Consider the following 19,253-nt stretch of genomic DNA (forward strand, 5'->3'; position numbering starts at 1 on the left):
ATCCTCAGCCAGTGTGTGGAGATGTGGAACCATGGCATGAAGACATAAAACAGCTTTCTAAATTCAGGAGTGCCATAGTTTATCTGGTGGCACTGCTCTCAGAAACAGGAAATCACAAGCACTTGGGCTTGCTGAGTAAGGACATCAGCCTGTGTGTGTAGCAGAGGTAAGTGTGTACAGCAGGGGCCCTGTACATGCTTGAGTGGTGGCGTGATTCTGTGTGGGCTCTTGCTATGCCCCCTGTGGCATGCACACTCACTCAGACAAGGAGCAAGTTAGTAATAAAAAATGCAGTTTGAGTGTTTCTAAGTGCCTGTAGTTCTGGCTCTGAGGACCGTGGGAAGCAGGATTTGAGCTGTTAAGTTCTTGTGCAATAAAGATGTTACTGAAAGCAGGAGCTTGAGACATAGATAGGCAAGGTTGTCTGGTTTTGTTTTAGGCCCATTTGAACAGTGGTGATGTTTGTGTAGAGTGGCTCTGGTGTTGTGCTGTGCTTGGGGCTACTCAAGAAAAAGGAGGCAGGTTGTTGGTTGAGCAGTCTGAAATGACAGAAATAAAGAGCATCACCAGAAGTTGAATGAGAAAAGTGAAGGGTTGCTGCTTTGTGGAGCAGGAATATAGCCAAGATCCCTGTGGAACGAATGTGAAATGACAAAACACCAGGAAGATGCTAAGTGACCATATGAATCCTGCTGCCCTGTGCAGGCAGTTATTAATTGTACCATTGCCTCTCTTTCTTTGCTGTCCTATGAGTCTCTGCCTTAAACAACACACTAGGTGTTAATTTTTAACACTCTGTGTTTGTGAACCAACCAAACCCTGCATCGAGACTGTTCATTTTCCTACTGGTTTTCCTAATGTGTTCTCCCCTTATTACTGAATTATTGAATCCAATGTCCCTGAAGCCATGCTAGCATCAAACAAATCACTCTGAGGGCTTTTGATTCTTTTCTGAGTAGCGTACATTGCATTCTTCCCTCCATCCAGAAAGGTAGAGGCTTGTGTTACATATGAAGCTCTGAGACATGGAATTTTCATTGAGGATTTTTATTATTTTTACTTTTTGCACTGTGTATCAGCCTAATGGAGAAAGCTTAGCAAAATTAAGATAATGGCAGACCTTTAAAAGTGGGAAAGTCAAAGCAAACTTAATGTATGGAGTTACCTTAAATACAAAGTACTCGTCAGAGGTAGGCATTGCTACTAGGACTCTTCTACTGCTCACACATAACCCTGGAGCTAAAAGAACTAACTCCACAAAACAGATTTGACTGAAATAGTCCTATATACAATTAATGTAATTCAGAGCTGCTTCACTGCAGTGCAGAAAATGGCCTGAGGGCAGAGCTCCAGGTACTCAGTATGTAAACAGAGCAACTCCTTTATAATTGTCTCTTTTAAGTAGCAGAGTGTGGGAGCAGACTGAGCTACAAAAGACCTTCAAAATCTTTTACAGAACAAGATGGAGTGCTGTGAAAAACCAGTAGGTGGGCTAAGAGGAATCAGCTGCAAGTCTGCTTGTTTCTTGATCACAGTATGTGGTCGATTTGCAAGTTGTGTTTCCAGACAGTTGTAACAGTTAAGGGAAGCTTTTTATAAAAGGCATAAATACGTGGAGACTTCGTCCCAAGGAAAGCTGTGATTTCTGCCACTGCTTTGAGCATTATTCTTTCTGGCTGATCTCGTTCCTCTGGTTCAAAGGATGGGAGGTTTTGCTGCTTAGAGAGGCTGGTGTTCCTTTTTCAACCATGATTCTGCTCCTCCAGAACAGCTGCTGATCCTCAGCATAAACAGGTCATTTGCCTGCTGTTACCACTAATGTAAAAACAAGGTTCTGAGGTTTTGTTTTTGTTTTGTTAGGGCCTGCTTCTTTGTCCTCCCAGCAGTGGCCTGTGGAGGTGTGTGAAGGGCAGGCAGGTGTCCGTGTGTTGTGAAGAAGAATAAGGTAGGTCGTGGTGCTCGCTTAGGGGTTCTCTGCTGCTCTGTCATTGCCCCATCATGCCTGCTTTCTCCAGTTTAACTTGTATTTAATCTTACTCCTTCCTGGTAAGTACTTCCTGTGATATCGGTGGGCACTGCTCCGGAGTTTTGTGGATAGGAACAGCAGAGCCAGGAAAGCTGTGCGACTCTCCTGTACTCTTTGAATGAAATACGTGCTTTGCCTCAGACAGAAGCAGAAATTCAAGCAAATAAACTAGAGCCTTATTTAAACTTAAAACCAACCAAACAAAAACCTTAAGAAGGAAAAAAAATAAATACATATGGTTGCTTACTGACCTGGGGAAAAACAAGTTGGTACCTCAAAGATAAATGTACAGTACTTGAATATGAGGAAACGTATCTGTGTGTTTTCTATTAAAAAAAACAATGTCTTTTATTTCTTCAGTGAAACAGCCTTAGCTTTCATGGCAGCAGCCAGGAGGGCAGCTGGAGTAAGTTAAACTTACGCTAAAAACAGAATGAATGTCTCTACTTGTAATAAATGTAACTCCTCTGTCTTCAGAGCAAGCGCTTTCAACATAAAGATGTGAAGATTAAATCAATAAGCAATTAATAATGTCAATCACTACTGACACTACAGCAGATAAAGTATAGCATATCTGCTTCATTTTTTTAATAGCTTTTAATATTTTGTTGTCTACAGCAGACAAACGTATTCAGGCTCTGGATAGATCTCCATGGGATTTAGTTACACACCTGCAATTATAAAGCAATTTCCAGTGTGGAAATGTGGATTCTCTTGCACAAGGGGCATACCAAAAGCACATTAGTTAATGACTGTAAATAGTCTGCACTGCCTTGCTCCATATGCTCTAAAGTGGGAGAGGACTAATTAAGGAAGTAAACTCACCACTTATTTTTAAATGACAAAGTAATTTGATTATGCCTCTTATGCAACTCATTCTAAATAAATCTGAACATCCCCACACCAGATTAAAGTGTGAATGCAGCAGAATCGTGACCTGTCCTTCACAACAGACAGGTACAGACTGCAGTGTGTAACCTGGTTTGTTTTATGTGAATCATCTGACCCAGAAACTGCATTAAAACTACACCTTATTTTCCCCCTAATCTAAAATGTGATTTTAGCTTATGCAGGTGCAACAGATGTGATTTAGATGAAAAATAGACTCTGGTAGTACAATCTTGCTAATGTGTTTCTGCTTGCTTACGTTAGCTGGAAAAGAAATATTTGATATGTAACTAGTGTGGCCCTTTTGTTTTTAAGGTCAGTTTAAATAATGGGATGTGGATTTCTGTGTGGTCTAATGCGCCAGTGCATTACATCCATTTGAATTGCTTCTTGCTGCACTACTGCAGCCTTTGTTCTATGGCTTAAGACATAAGTACTTCCTTCAACCAGAAGCCACGCTTCCTCACATACCAGCTGATAGACTTATTTGGCAAAGAGCATTCCTTTTGTCCCTCCTATTTCCACTGCTGATGGAGGATTAGAACTGACTTTGCTGTAAGCTGGTAACCTGGTTCCTAAAACAAAGGATGACTAATGGTTAGCTTTTCTATTTATATTTCTTTGTATTTAAGAAAGGACAACAGAACTAACTGAAACTTAGCTAGCCTTGCTTTTGATGAAAGTTAACTTTGAATCTCAGATTTATGGGCAACAACTTTTTTCCTTTTCTATAGACTTGTTTGTGTTGTTTGAAGTTACTTAGAAAAAAAAAATAATAATCTTATACTAGACTTTATTGATAAGAACAGAAAACTGAGAATACCCACTGTTCCAGAGCCCTGCACTATACACCTACTGCTCTGAATACTGTGGTTATCGAGAATCCAGCTGTGAGTGGATGTCATCAACTCACCTGTTTTAGGTAGACTGCCTTATGCAAGACAGTCACTGCAGATACCAAAGAGACAGGAAACACTTCCTTTACACCAATGGCAGGGATAAATTCATGGCTCTGTTATCACTTCACATACGAACAGCGTTCTTTCTGTAGTGTGGCAGAAGTACTATAGGTGAACCAACAGGCCCCTATGCTTACTCTTCAGTGTTTTCTCTTTGCATGTTATAAAACGAGTTGGCACTGTTTTATAATTAGGCCTAGCAATGATCTACTGCCATATGTAAAACTATTAATGCATTCTATGTTATCTGCTTCCTAAGATATTAAGGTAACTGTTCTCCCTGTTTCTGGGTGACCTTTACTTAAATTTGTGCTTCAGCCAATGATAAGGTCTGACTTGGCTTTTCATTTCTATTTCATCCAGTTTTAGTAGTTGGTTACTCATAACTGGCAGATGGTTTAGACATCACTCAAAATCAGTCTACGGGGAAGCAACTGCCCTTTCTGCCATGTGTGTGTAACGTACCTGGTGACTTCCAGTGAAGTATGAAATCAGTGCAAATATAGCAGTCTAAGAAAAGAAGTTCTTCAGAGTATTTATTGTATTAGTCTTTGTTGTTGTTGTTTTTGTTTTTGTTTTTTTTTAAACAACAAAAAAATCTGTATTTAAAAAAAAAAAAATGTATCTGTTAACAGGCCAAAAAAGAATTTCAGCTAAAGATCCACAAACCAGTGATCAGACACTCAAGACTCAGATCTACTTTTAAGTTATTTCCACAAGAGCTTGTTTCCGTGACTAGATATGTATTCCTGGTAGGTTATTTTGTCGTAGGGCATCTCAGACATATCTTCATATTAGAGACCAGAACAAGAGCTATTCATCCCAAGCGAGTAGGAAAGAACAACAGAAGTATGTTATCACAGATAATCTTCTAATATACAATTCTTGTGCTTGGTAGGTGCCATTTTAAACTCATTTGTGCTTTAAAGAAAAAAGAAACAACAACACGTGAACAAAAACAAAACAAACCCCAAACCAAAATAAGACTATTGTCAACACTGAGGAGATCCAGAGCTAAATGCTGAACTCATGTTGCAGAAATAGCTGAAATCAAACCAGATACACATTAGTATGCATTTCTTGCCTGTAGAACTTCTGAGCAGAAAGCAAGAAAGTCCAGTGCAAGACAGGGTCCCCCCCGCTGTTAGAAGCCCATTGACTATATAACTGTTACATTTCTGAAGAGAGAAATGAGGCTGAGGAGTCTTTTTCCATGAGTGTTCTTCCTCGGAGGGCCTCCAATTCAGACAGGTGCTTTCCAACATAGGAAGGGTACAGGACTACCAAGGACTGCAGGGATCTGGGCATTCCCGCAGGTAGGTCTCTGTGTGACCCTTATCCACCTCCATCAGCGTTGTGCACACTGTCAGCTAATAATAAGCAGGTGGGAGGAGAGAGGAAAAAAGCCTCATTAGAGGTATTGCCGAAGAAACCCATCTCCAATCTAACTAAAATGTGCACCTATTTAGCTAATTGTGGCTCTAATCTCTAAATCTGTTTAACAAATCAACAATGCGCAAGTACAAATAGCTTGTGTCCTCAGCCAAGAATGCCACCTTCACTGAATACAGAAACTATTTCATTTTAGAAGTCCTTTTGAACCCTTCATTTGAAAAACAAAACACAACAGCACCAAAATAAAAACAAAGCACGTCAAAACTTCAAGTTAAGACTAATGCATCCTATGTTGCCAAAAGAACATGCCCGTAGTATGCCTAAATAACATATTAATTTGTTTGGTGCAGAGCATGAAGGCATATATTGCAGATTCCTTCAGATCAGAGGGATTCTTTAGGTGTCTGTAATGCAAGAACTGCCTCGTGCCAGTGCTAAATGCAGATAAGAAACAGGCTCAGGCTACTCAGGGTTTTAAAGCTGGGTGCTGGGAAAAGAATTATTCTGAAGTAACTTGGAATTTTCCTGATTGTATTTGCTCTCAAACTCTGCTATGTAGCACTATGAATATATAAGGGGCTGAAGGGGAGGCAGAACCTTATGGAAGGATGTACTCCTCAGTATGATTGTGTGAGAATGGAAACAGATGTGGGGACCTTCCTGCCTATCTCCATATCCCTTCTCCCTTATGCCCTGTCATTCCAGTAGAGCTACTTTGCTCTTACTACAAGCCAGTTTTAGTTGGGATCAGGATGAGAGAACCTGCTGCTTGGTAGCCTCCTTTCAAAATGAGCATACCAGTTTGCTGAAAGGCTGACATTCAAGGTTTCTAGAAGGCAGACCAGGCTTATTTTGACCATTTAATTTCTAGCTTCACTTATAAAACCTTAAGCTTTGTTTACAGTACAAATTCAGCCCTTCCACAACCCATCGCTGTGGCAAAAACCAAATGTACTACTGTGACCACCTCCTTAGAAATGTGGCACTTCCTGGTCTGTTGTCCCATTCAGCCCCTGCTCTAGGTGATCTGCAGAAACAGAAGCATTACCTTATTGAGGACAGGCTTCGTAGAGAGAACATCATAAATAGTTGGTAAGGAGATTTTCTGAAAGAAAGAAATACATTGATGTAAATGGACATTAACCTGTTCCCTAACTGCAACTTTTGACTTCTCAGTAAGGTAAACCTTTAGGAATACGTTATGCTGCCAAGAGCTGTGCAGCCTACATCTCCATACTGCTTCAGGCACTTGAGTGTCAGAGCAGCCTGACCGTGTGTGTGTTTGAATTCCACTAGCAATAAACGGCCCAGGAAACTTAATATTTCTCCAAGTATTTCCTGTTTATCCCCTTGCTTATGCAGCAGTAGAAGATACTTGTAGGCAACCCACCTAGACAAAGTGTAGATAAAACACAGTCATATAAAGAGCCACCTGGTATCATTAACCAGAAGTGTGGACAAATTACAAAGCCATTAGCCTTCTCTGCCACTGCAGCTGTGCTTGTAGGTGCCCTCAATGCTTCCAGCTCCTACTGGATTAGGGCTGTAACTTAAGCTGAGGGTTTCCAAATAGCAAGATCAGGTATTCAGAGGATGTTTACCTCCTGTGATGTCTGGTTCAAGCACTTCATTGCAGGTGTTCTACGATTATCCAAGACAAGTGGAGGCTTCCAGCGATCGTAGTTTGTTTCTATCACGTACCACGTGCCTTTCTTTATATCGAGGCTAAAAAAGAGGTGTACGTTTGTGGTTTGATTCTCTCAGTATAGACCTCAAAACCAAGTATATATATATATATTGCAGATGTATATATATTATATATGTATAGATACACATACACACACGATTCGGAAGAATTAAGTCCTTGCACAATAAAAGGAAAAACATGACAATTACTGGAGGAGCCTGTTCTCTTCTGAAAAGAGAAGCTGGGTATCAGATCAAGCGTACTTACTCCCAGATATCCAGAGCAGCTGTCCTGGAGCGAGTTATCACACAACCTTCTCCAGAATTTTTTCCCCCGAGTATAAAGTAAGCTGGAGCCAGCAGTCTTGTTTTTGCCAGTTTCTCTTTTGCATCCTGGTAACTGCAGATAACGAAGTAGCATTGGACTATCAAAGGCTATAAATGGTCAGCATACTAAAGAAGACACACAGATCCAGGAAGAGTCTGGGCAGTTATTCTTTTTTTTTTCACCTTTCAGGTATCATGTGAGAGATCATATTGCACTGAAAGAACACACTTAAGTAAAAGCTTCTCAATTTGTACTTAAAGTTTGGTTGTTGAGAGGTTGTTCTTTCAGTGTTCCATGTGTTGAAAAGGAACAAAATGATGATATACTGTACTAGTGTTACATTCCACTAACTCATTTACTTTGCTTGTTTACTTCCCATTGCATATTACTACCTGTTGAATATGTATTAATGCAGGATTCTGTTACACATTCAGATGCCAGTAGTTTCATTAAGGAAAAAAAAAAGTCTCAGAAAGCCATTTTAAAAGTTGGTAGGAAATCACATGCAGTGCTTACTCAGCACCAGAACACAAGCAAAACCAGGATTATTTAATGTTAATACTTCTAGGAAGATACCTATATCATTATATACTAAGCACATACCTACAATATTCATGTTAGTCAAGAGCAAAAGAAGTTATAGTAAAACATTTATGGGGAGAAGAAAAGCAATACCTCGTAGCATTTTCTAGTACTGATCTTGTCAGAAAGCCCATCCACATACCATCTCTTCTACCAAGAAACCATTCAAAGATACCTGCAAAATATCATTATTAAAATATCCATTCCTGCTTTTCTAACTTTCACAGCCTTTAAAACAAACTGCTCTTTATCCATCTGGCCTCTTTTCACTGTTTCTGTGACTATTTAAGGTAGCTGGTATGTCTGAGGTCTGGAAAACTTGTACTGAAACAATGAACAAAACAAGCACTACTCACCAATGTAACCACCATCAAGACTGAAACGCTCATTCATTGTCAGAGTGAACAAATCCTGAAAAGAATTAAACAAATCAGCCTCCATCCATCACCAGACTATTCATACCAGAAATAAGCAAAAGACAGTGTTGCAGTTTATATGATAACTGAGCTGCTTCTTCATTAGATTACGCTCTTCTGCTAGAAGATCAAGCCCATGTGGAAAAGAGCCTCATTAATCTCTGCCTGAGTAAGCAGAAATAATCATTCATAATTTTCTGACCTAGCATAGAGCAGAAGCGTAGTTTGCTGGCTTGCTAAGCAAGTCAGGCCAGTGGCCATTTTTCTCTTGGCCCTTGTTGCATCACCAAATTGGCAGATTTCCTCCCCTTGCTGTATGTAACCTTCTCAGACCTCTGAATACTGCCACAGTTTGAAGATGCAGTTTTACAAGGGATGGTGCAGCAGCGTTTCCTTTTAGCTTTCTTCAGATCTCTCTACCGTGTGCTGGAGCAATTGAGAGTTCATACATCCCAGGACAGACAGTTAAAGCAAGAAAACCTTTAAGTCTGAAGCACTATAAACAAACAGACAAGCCTCCCCCATACTTACTGGTTTGACACCTGACACCATGCCTATGTATCCTGCAAAATTGGTGGACCTAAACACTGTTTTGTTGTTTCTCCGGAAGTCCAGGTTTACCACTGTAGGCTTCAGTTCCCGAGTTACAGTCCAGGAATTATTTTTAACATCCCACCTGTGGAAGACAGACCAGCACTGTAAGTTCTGTCCCTCGGGATCTTTTAAAACTTCCAGTCACAAAACACAGGTTTCCTACATGCGACGTGGATCTTACACCAACAAACACTGTCCAGTAGTTACCTGAGCAGCACAAGGGACAGCTATAAAGTCTAAATGCACAGACAGCGAGTGAAAAGAACCAAATTTTATTCAGAGTAACAGCATACATACTACTCAGCAGCACCCTCAGTACAGCTGGTTTGTTTTGAAGCAATGACAGTTTCTGAATGATAACTTCATTCTGTTCCTACTGTCCAGTGGAAGCTGTTATTGGTGCTGCCTGTAACACCGAACCTATTGTATTCCGAAAACACGTGTTGTTTGTACTACAGTAGCTCCTGATAAGCCAGAGCAGCCAATTTACTAGGGAGTTCTAAGGAACACTTACAGATAATTCTATGGAAACAATCCAAGTTCTGGGAACAGCTTAGAAAAGTTGCCTCCATTTCTAGGGAGCACATTCCCAGTCCTTATGGACAAAAGGTTCAACATAAACCTGATGAAGGGATGGATGGATGCAGTCACAGTTGACAGTATCTGATTTTTTGATAGGCAGGTGAGAAATGTAATGAATCATAGGATGGCCTGGGTTGAAAAGGACCACAGTGATCATTTAGTTTCAACCCCCCCCACCATATGCAGGGCTGCCAACAACCAGACCAGACTGCCCAGAGCCACATCCAGCTTAGCCTTGGATGCCTCCAGGAATGGGGCATCCAAGACCTCCCTGGGCAACCTGTTCCAGTGTGTCACCACCCTCTGTGTGAAAAGATGTAAATTCCATGTGAACATTAACACTCATCTGGGTAAGTGACATTACAAAACAGACAAAATGTATGTAAATGTGTATTTTTAAAAGCACATACAAAATATACTTGGAAAATGAAATGAAATTCCCTACTATGAGGGATAAAGTGAAAACTAGAAGAGGATCCAGTGCTGTTCAAGAGAGTTTGTATCATATCAAATGTGAATGCCTGATCAGTGAAATACGTGTCACTGGCTTCTGAGCAGAAATAGTGGGTGATGGGAAGTGCCAGTGGAGCACTGCAATGACTAGGGAAGTCATCTGGGATAAAGTCAAAAAAATCCAATCCAAACCAACCCTCACTTCACTGCACACACCGAAAGCGATGCTTCTGTTCGATCACTTGAAGAGCAAAATACACTGTGCTCTTGAAATAAAGTTACATGGACTGTCCTCTGTGTATTTAACTGGAGCTGAGGAAGCACTAAGTAACGCTGACCACAGCTGTCTTCCAGTCATTCCTTGCAAGTGCGAAGCAGTCTGACATATGATCAGCAGAACAACTCCTTTGTTCAATTTAGCCTCTGTTCCACAACATACAATGCAGACTTGTTGGTCACCGATTTTAACAACACTCAATTCATCGCTTGCACACAAAGAAGGCACAAAGAAATTTATTCTTCAGCTGACTCTTTTTATTTGGACCCCAAAGGCATACGTTGAGGTACTTACCCAAGAAAGAGTCCAAAATCCAAGTTTCTGGCATGATACAGCTTTCCTATGTTAAAAGGAACGAATAAATAAATACATGCATGTAAAATATTCTGAAGAAAGAGACAAACATCGGCTTAGGAAAAAAACAGAAAACACACACAAGCAAGAAAATACCATTGTATAGCTGTACTTTTTTTTAAGCACAGAAAAATGTCTTCTGGTTTTGTCCTTTTTATATGGAGAAATAAATCAAGAAAACCCCACAACTTGTTTGAAGGTATTTTGTTTTTGCTTAACCTAAGGCTCCAGTCATTCAGTCTGAATACATACCTCTTTGTTATCATACCTGCTTATTATCATTGCTTTTAGTCTCTTCTATTAGACCTTCTCGCCTAGAGCTGAGAAGGACCATGTTCTGTATATTTTGAGGCAGATCCTTTCCAACCATATTACAAAACCAGAAACGCTGTTCTGGGATGGATTACCTGTGCTATCTTCTGCCACTATGGATGTGCACACAGTAAAAATTTCATAGAAGATGTTAAAAATAACAATCTCCCCTGGAATAAAAGAAAGAAAAAACAAAAAACATTAATTTGAAGCTTCTGCCAAAACCAGGGGAAAAAAAATGAGAAAAAATTGCATTGCAAAGTTCAGTATTCTACAGCATTTCCATTACGAGACTGTTTTAATCCTGTTTGACCTTTGAAATGACCAGCTCAGCAAAAGCAAGAGCTTCCTTAAAGGCCTTCTGCCTTACTACACAGAAAGCTGACAGCTACTTCCCTCTCCAGAAGCTTCAAAACAAGCTATAAAACTCACTTTAAAGAAATAAGCTGTTGTATGAACCAGTTTTCCCATGCAAGAAACAGGGATATTGCTCATGACTGAAGGAAGCAGTGGGACTAGGTGCATATACGGACCTTCTCTGTCAAGACTCTGAAAGAATTCAGTGTCTACCTCCTGCCTGGAGTTGCATTTGTTTTGCAGAGAGTGCAGAAGAAAGGCACGAAGATGTGGTAAGAATCACGAGGGAATGAAAGCATGGCATGAAACAGTGCCTTGCCTTTGTGTGTCAACAGCAGACACAGAGCTGAATGGGAAACCAAAGAGAACCAGAGAATCCCCCAATGCCCGGGTGCACAGAAGGCAAAGCTATCTCCAGCTCCCAAAGCTCAGGAGTGAGAAGCTATAGCTACACAGAAAAGACCCAGCCTGATAAAAGGGTTATGTGATGCACCGCCTTTCTCTTCTAAAATACTGGTTTCATTTAGTGTGGGATGGACTGTATTCCTTTATCTACTTCATTAATAATTTACTTGTTAAAGACACAGCTGAGTACAGTTATACTGCGAACACTTAAATATACTAACTTTAAATGAATCTAGGTTCCTTGATTTTCACTACATTAATAAAATGGTGGAAACTATTACCCAAAGGAATTCCAGATGAATTTGCAATCCCTTGGAGCTCTTCATTGAAAGGATAAGGAAGTGAATTCGTCAGATAAGACTGAAAGAAAAAATACTGTATGTTGACTGTCTAAGTTCATGCTATTTTGCTACTTGAAAGAAGCCTCTCCCCCGTAGGTACCTCCTGAGCACTGTAAATCTGAGTATTTAATTCTTCTGCAGTTTGCATAGCTTCAGGATGCTTGTAGAGTACTTGAGGAAGCAGGACTCCTAACGTTAAAACAGCTCAACTGGAGGTTGTCAGCATTTAAGGGCATCTCTAATGTCATGACATAAGTACCCATACAAGTGCTAGCTTTGTGTCACCCCTTGCAGGCACACTGGGATACTGCAGCAAACCAAATGAAGCATGGCCAGCTCCATCTAAGGCTGCTGCAAATAGAGAGGGGACCAGATGTGACCTTACACCTTCTCCAGCTCTATGCTGTTTTCTATGGTAGCTATGGTAGCAGTCCTGTGCCAAAGCCTATTTTAGCCAGTCCTGACTTCTTTCAAACCTGGCTGAAGTTGTCTTTGTAATCAGAAAGTTATTAGAAGTTTCAAAACCTGTTTTTATTCTACTGTTTAAGAGGAGCCAAACATGTCAAACAGAATTCCAGCAAAGTATTTTGTTACAGAGATCAAGTAAATAGCAGATATGCCCAACATGATAAACCCAAATTTGAGTAGTCCTCGGAGGAGATGTATGTTATGTTTGGTAGTCACAGGGTTGACTGAACTCTTGAAAATAGCATTTCTATTCTGGATAATATAAGAGGAAGAACTGCTACATGTAAGGTTTGTAACTGCCAAATTTAGTAGCGTTTTACTTCTGGTAGTCAGAGCATGCGGTCATAAAGTAATTCAGATGGAAATACTTACTATTTTGTGATCCACTATGTCAACGATTTTGCCACTAGGGAAGAAGGTGTTTGCTATATCCTTAATGTTCTGGATTACAGCCTTCAACTAAAAAGAACAAGCGCTTTTATTGAATAGAAGATCTAGAACACAAGAACTGACAGAATACCGACAAAACTCTTCCACGTGCTTTTGAAAACTAACATTTTACTGAAAAAATGAATTTAAGGAAGAGCCAGATGTGGTGATGTTGCTGAGAAAAAACACCCCCAGTTGCCCATTCAAAAGTCAAGGCCGAAGTTGGCAGTGATAAGGAAAAAGCCGTAGCCTTCCTGGAGAAATTAAGCATTACTGAATTGAATTTTCAGCAGCTTCAGTTTCAATTCAGTTTACTGAGGCTGTTTCTTTGATCTGCTCCTCTCCCTGCTCCCTTCCCATGCTGTATTACTTCATGAGTAAAGAGCTTTCATAAATGAAATCCTGCTTTATACCACACTACTTCTATGCCTCTGCGATCCAACCATCACTGCCCCTTATTCCTGATTCGATTACTTCAAGTGTTGGGCAGTCAAGCAATTATTTTAGTCTATAATCATATTAAAAATGCGAATTAGACCTATTAAACCTTTAAGAGCATTTCAGCAGAGGTATTTCTTCCAAGCCATTTCCAAAATAGAAAGCCACATCTAGTTTTGTATATGCTGAGCTTAAATGCAAACTCTGCTTTTCCTACCTCTGTCTTTTTGGCACGTATCAACTCATCCCATCTCTTGCTGGGAGGCAAATCAAGATTTATGATGTATGTGGGTACATTCCCTTTGAACCTAAAAGAAAAGTGCAAATTTAGGGGCTTTGAAAATGCATTTGACAAAGTGCTTTTCACTTGTGACCGTAACCAGAACTGTCTGTAACGTGAACAAGTCACAACAAATCTTGAGCTACTGATGCTTGTAAATCAAGAGTTTATTAGACAAGTCCCATCAGATTACTTACGTTGGTCCTGAAGGAGGGTACATTTTACTTCTGCAGTCTTCTCCATACTGTGAAGACAGTAAAAGATCACTATTGAGATTCTTTTCTTAAACAACACTATTACAGCAGACTTTACTCTGATTTGGACCTTTAGAACAAACGAGTTCATGATGGTTTGACAATAAAGGAAGGGGAAGTCTTGGGACTTGAGAATAAAAGAGGAAGTGGACAAGCAACCACTTCCCCATGCTATCTGACAGCGCTTCCGATAGCTTATCTGATGTACTCCAAGGCAAGCACAAGTTTATGATAAATACGCAAATCCATCTTTACTCCGTGACTCAAACACATGACTGGCACATGACTAAGAGCACCCAAACAGCATTTTTTACACAAAACCTCAAGAACACGACGCCTGTTCTGTTTAATTTCTGATTTCACTTTACAGAGCCATTCGTGGACACGTCCAGTGTTAAGCTTCATTTTGTAGCTGGGACTGAGAAAGCACATACAACCGTGGGCAAATTACTGTGCCATAGGATTGAGCTATAAAGCCTTTTGGTGTTTTTTCAGATGTACTTTGGGAAAGTGCTCCGAAACTGATGCTGAATATTATTAGAGCCATGTTTTAGAAGGACAGCTAAGAGCTAATTACCTTCATCCGCAAAGTAGGAATGGTTAGAAATTAAAGGCTGAGAACTATATTTAGGCGAACTCCAAGAAAATGCAGGAGTTACACAAAGCAGACTTGTACCTACATACACATACAGGTATGTATGTGCCGCAAGTGTTACTGCACGTTGTACTCATGAAATACAAATACAAAATTAGTTGCATTTGTGAGCATGACCAGCATGGGATGTGGCCCCCCGGCATGGCTCTGAGCTTGAGAATGCAGTCCAGCCTCTCTCTAAGGAAACGCACTTAATGCCATCCTGTACGCCCAGGCAGTCAGACTGATCAGAAATACCAATTTGCAGAGATCCTTCCCCTACTTCCCACCCCACCACTGATTTCCAGTTCCTACTTGGCTGTAGCAGTCAAATTACTAGTGTGTCCATTTAACACATCCCAGCCAATAACATGGGAGGCAGGATCTCGAGCAGCAATGCACCCATGGCAGATAAGCTAACTGATGTCAGTGCTGTTCTTGGGCTCATCACATCACTGGTTTTTGATGCCATGATCTAGAAAACACAACGTCACAGGCTTTAAACACTGCCATAATTTGTTACAGCGGGGAACAGGAATTTTGAAGTGCTGTTCTTTTTTTGTGCATTATAATAGTCTTTCCGTGGGCTGGGAGAAAGCACGAGATGAAAGCTGGTTCTCCCCCACATAGCACAAGTGTACAGCAGCTACGTGCTTCCTGGACTTCAGTGCAGCGCTGCTACAACCTTTGCACGGCTGGAACAGAAGGCTGGACACTGGAGGGCATTGCATTTTCAAAACAAGGAAGTTTCAAAATAAGGAGGGGAGGTGGAAATAGCAGATGACTAATTGGGCAACAGAAGTCAGAGGCTTTTCGTGCAAAGGCCACTAAATACTTAACAGCATTAATGCAATTGTCTTGTGAAAGAGGACCAGGCACAAATACTGCAGGCTGGACTGGTGCAAGGTTAGAGAGAACACATGGTCACGTAACGCGCAGCTATCAACTGCACACCAACAGGTTTAGGTTAAGTCCTGTGTTCAATTAACTTCAGCTTGGGAGGCCTGCAGCCTGGAAAGGCTGCCAACAAGTTTTGTCAGTCTGTACTTAGCACTGCTGGATCCTCCCACCCTACAAGTTCAGTTATCTGTCACTACACTCTGTGTATACACTGGGCAAACTGTGGTGCCCGAGCAGACTGACTTCAAACTACTTTATATTCTGTGTACTAAATGTTATGTCATTCCCACCTCTCTCCCATGCGACTTTAATCCTGTAGGTGAAGCTATTTTTGTTCTCCTAGTCCTTTGTAACCTAAGCCACAAAAGAGGAAATGAGGAATGAGGTGAGGGAATGGACAAAGGAAGAGCTAATGAGAGGCACAGAGAACAGATGAAGTGTCCTCCCCTTATAGCGCAACCACTTTAGACTCCTTACTATATATAAAGCAAGCTTAACAACCCCCAAAAGAGTCTGTACACCTTCCAGACCTGTTAGCTCTGCTCCATACACCTGTCAAAAGCCGGGACTATTGGCAGCTCATATAGAAAAATCTATTATGTGCTGACAGATATAAAGTAATTTAAAAGGATGTCAAAACAATCAGAAAACAAGAGAGGATTTTATTTCTTCGTTTGAACACACGTTCTGGACACGGCCAGAAAACTTCTATTTTCTGTTCTTTTCTGAAGATCAACTGCAAACTATTTTGACAAAGTTAAAAAAGACCAGAAAGTCAACTTTTTCTGAGCTCTCAGCTGTGAAAGTTCCACATCACAGCTAAACACAGATGATGAACACATCACAGCCAAACACATGTGAATGGGTGCACACTTCTCCAGTTTCTTCTGAAAGATGGAGCGCTCAGGCTGTCCCTCGACCTTCTCTAAATCACAGCACAAAACTCAGTACCCAGCTATTAAACCAGCTGAAAACTCACAGCTATTTGTTGCTTGAGGGATTCTTTACACGACCAGAAAAACCACCAGGCACTTTCTATGATCAGGTTGAAATAAGCAGCCATAAAGTCACTGCTGTGTCAGCGAGATCCTCTTTTCTGCAGAGGTTTGACACTGCAAGAGCAGCAATTAGTACTGACTGAGAGAAGCACAAGCAGCCCTGCAGGTTCTGCACCAAGGAGGGAACCACCTTTAGCTACAGGCTTTGTAAACCACAGATGGTCTTGCAGGCAGAGCCAGCAGAAGCTCCTTTGCACCAGGAGGTCACTGTGAAATTGCTTTACAAACAAGCACCGAACCCTCCGGGAGAAATACATTCTTGAATGGCGATTAAATGATTTCTGTTCCTGTTTTATTCTGTTTTTTTTTAAAGACCAACTTTCAGGAGTTACTGTACATCCTGATTACCTGATGTGCAGCTGACTGCAGAATCTGCACATACATGACAATGCATGTCATCATGTACGTAAACAGCTGCCTTACAGCATGATACCGAAACACGAGGCCAAACAGGAAGAATGCAGCGGGGGGGAAAGACAAGAAGGGAATAATAATAATAATGAAAAGGGAAATAATACAGAACAGCTTTGTTATAATCTATGGGGGAAAAAAAAAGTAGAGCAGTACGGGGAACTGAGCAGCCAACAAACTATCAAGGCAAATTGCTGCCTGGGAAAAACAAATAAATCAATTAATAACAGTTATTATTCACCACAATAAAGAAAATTAATGTGTGGTTTAATGACTGCTGAGTAAATACTTCAAAAACTAGCCTGACTGCTTTCATATAAATAGGCTGAATGTAGCTCCGTCCTGTCTAAACCATGCCCTAAGCCCTTCTTTATTACCCTCAAAAATGTTTTTGATGTAGATCAAACCCAGTATCCTTGTCAACATTCAGTGTTTCTTCCTATTTTAAAACAGGTACATTTATGCTCTGAAATGCTGTTCCGTATTTACAGGAGGTGACATTCGGTCTCTTTTAGACAAAACAGCTTTATTGTAACTATTCTGCATCTTCTGGTCTGTGAACTTTTTGTCCTCAGCTCCCCTCCCTTTACAGGGCAGTGCCAGCCCTGTGCCCTGCTGCCGCAGTCCAGGAGATGTTCGTCCTTATGCAGACGGGAGTCCTCGTGCAGCACTGATGGGATGGGAACGGAGCCAATTTTAAGTGCATTTCAAACAAAACATTCAGTGTGGCTGGAGAGGCCGAACCAAAAGCTAAAGGGAATGGCGGGCTGCACAAGTTCATGGCATTCGCATGTTCTTTGTTAGCAAAAAGACAAGAATCCAGCCAGCTGTCTAAGAGGAACACAACCATCACTGTTCATTCCTCTCTGAATGATGCAGTCCAGTACCTGAATCCAAACCAGAATGCCCAAGCCTGACAGCTGGATGCACAACCTGCAACCTCAATGCCCAGCGGGTATTGTATCAGTGCACAGCTTCACCAAGTGTAACCAAACGCAAACCCTCACTGCTGGCTGCCCCATTCCTCCCCACAGAGAACAAGGAGAGCAGGAAGCTGAGGAGAGGAAAACACGCTATAGTTCTTCAGGAATAAAAACCACAACGTGGAACCAGAATGGCCTTGCTTGCACGTCAAGGAGGCGGGGGACAGCCTGCTCTAAACGAGGAAAGTTGACTTCTGTAAAGGCTTAAATACTTCTGAAATGATGATTCAAAAGGCAAGCACCCCACACCTGCCTGCTCGATGGAACGACCATAAGGGCAGTAAGTGGACTGAAAGGCACACAAGCTTCCAGCAAGTCCTCCTTCACTTTCAGTATGAAAATCACGGTTGCAGCGAACGCTGCAGTACGTAGGAGACACAGTGGTACAAAACACGCTGCAGCAGTACATAAAGACAAGGCTGTTTGTCACAAGATCTGCTCAAAGCCCGTAAAAACGAAAGAAAACGAAAGGGCCGCAGGTCCCGGTCGGAGCGGCTCCCGGCCCCGAGCTCTCACGCCCCCCCCAGGCCCGGCACAGCCCCATCGGACTCACCGGGTCCGGCGCCACGACGAGCAGCACCAGGACCATCAGCACGGCGGGCGGCAGCAGCGCCCGGCCCCTGCCCGCCATCCTTCCCACTCCGCTTCGCTTTCCCGTCGGCTCGGCACTTCCCGGCTCTGCTGGCAGCGCCGGTCATGCGCGGCGCCCACATGACGCCGCGGGGGTGGTGGCGGGCGCTGCCGGGCGGGGCGGTTCAGCGCGTGGTGCGAGGGGCGCTTTGTGCGTCCCCGTCCCCTGCGTGGGCAAAACTAAACCTCAGCTGCCTCCACAGCTGGTGGGACACCCTGCTGTGCCGCCACACGCAGCCCGCTTTTCATCTCCTTGATGAGCAGAGGACTTTCGATCTTATTTTTACCGAAGCGAAAACAGCACTGATCCCAATTCTCCATCCGTTCATCCGGAAATGATGGGTTGACCCAGGATTAATATTTTATGCTGAGTTTGATTGTACCGAAGTAGCTCATTAGCTTTCAAACAACGTGCTTGTAGCAGCGGTAGAGGGTTATTTTACCTGATAATTTATTAGGGCGGTAAATAGAGTGATACAAAGTATTCTTCAGATGCTGCATCAGCTGAAAAGTGGGCAAGCGTTCTGCAAGCCAACAGCAAAGCCCCGAACATCCTTATCAATTCTGGTGGCAAGAAAGAGGTGTTAAAGCACGTGTGAAACAGCTCTTGAGGTTCCAGGCATAAGAACTGCAAAGCTGAGCAGATGCAGTGTGACCTGCTGAGAGCGGAGTGAAAGGGAGCCTTGCTGGGAAAGCTTAATCCAAAGAAAGCTGCTCCTGCAGTTCCACACAGGAAAACATGAAGTAAAACTCTCTCTTAGGCAACACTCAGAGCAAACCTGTGGCACCAGTTTTCACTTTGTGTAATTACTG

The 19,253-nt window shown here is 41.9% G+C and overlaps 1 protein-coding gene across 1 annotated transcript; it reads right to left on the reverse strand.

The window, feature by feature from the left end:
- Positions 1-4,395: 4,395 nt before the first annotated feature.
- ASAH1 (N-acylsphingosine amidohydrolase 1) lies at positions 4,396-18,529 on the reverse strand. Its single transcript, XM_072336376.1, has 14 exons — positions 18,364-18,529; positions 13,768-13,814; positions 13,508-13,598; positions 12,796-12,882; positions 11,896-11,974; positions 10,948-11,022; positions 10,481-10,526; positions 8,812-8,956; positions 8,221-8,275; positions 7,958-8,039; positions 7,223-7,354; positions 6,870-6,993; positions 6,317-6,373; positions 4,396-5,243 (listed from the first exon to the last, which is right to left on the reverse strand). The coding sequence occupies exons 1-14, from the start codon at positions 18,439-18,441 to the stop codon at positions 5,154-5,156; spliced, it is 1,188 nt and encodes a 395-aa protein (XP_072192477.1). The 5' UTR covers positions 18,442-18,529; the 3' UTR covers positions 4,396-5,153.
- Positions 18,530-19,253: the final 724 nt, after the last annotated feature.

The sequence above is a fragment of the Excalfactoria chinensis genome, chromosome 4 (genome assembly GCF_039878825.1).
Source record: "Excalfactoria chinensis isolate bCotChi1 chromosome 4, bCotChi1.hap2, whole genome shotgun sequence".
Taxonomy (NCBI): domain Eukaryota; kingdom Metazoa; phylum Chordata; class Aves; order Galliformes; family Phasianidae; genus Excalfactoria; species Excalfactoria chinensis.

Coding starts and splice junctions, on each gene's coding strand:
- ASAH1 (XM_072336376.1), bottom strand. CDS start 18,441: ATGGCGGGCAGGGGCCGGGCGCTGCTGCCGCCCGCCGTGCTGATGGTC. Junction 10,527..10,947: donor AGTGGCAGAAGATAGCACAG/GTAATCCATCCC, acceptor CTTTTAACATAG/GAAAGCTGTATCATGCCAGA. Junction 7,355..7,957: donor GTACTAGAAAATGCTACGAG/GTATTGCTTTTC, acceptor CGTTATCTGCAG/TTACCAGGATGCAAAAGAGA.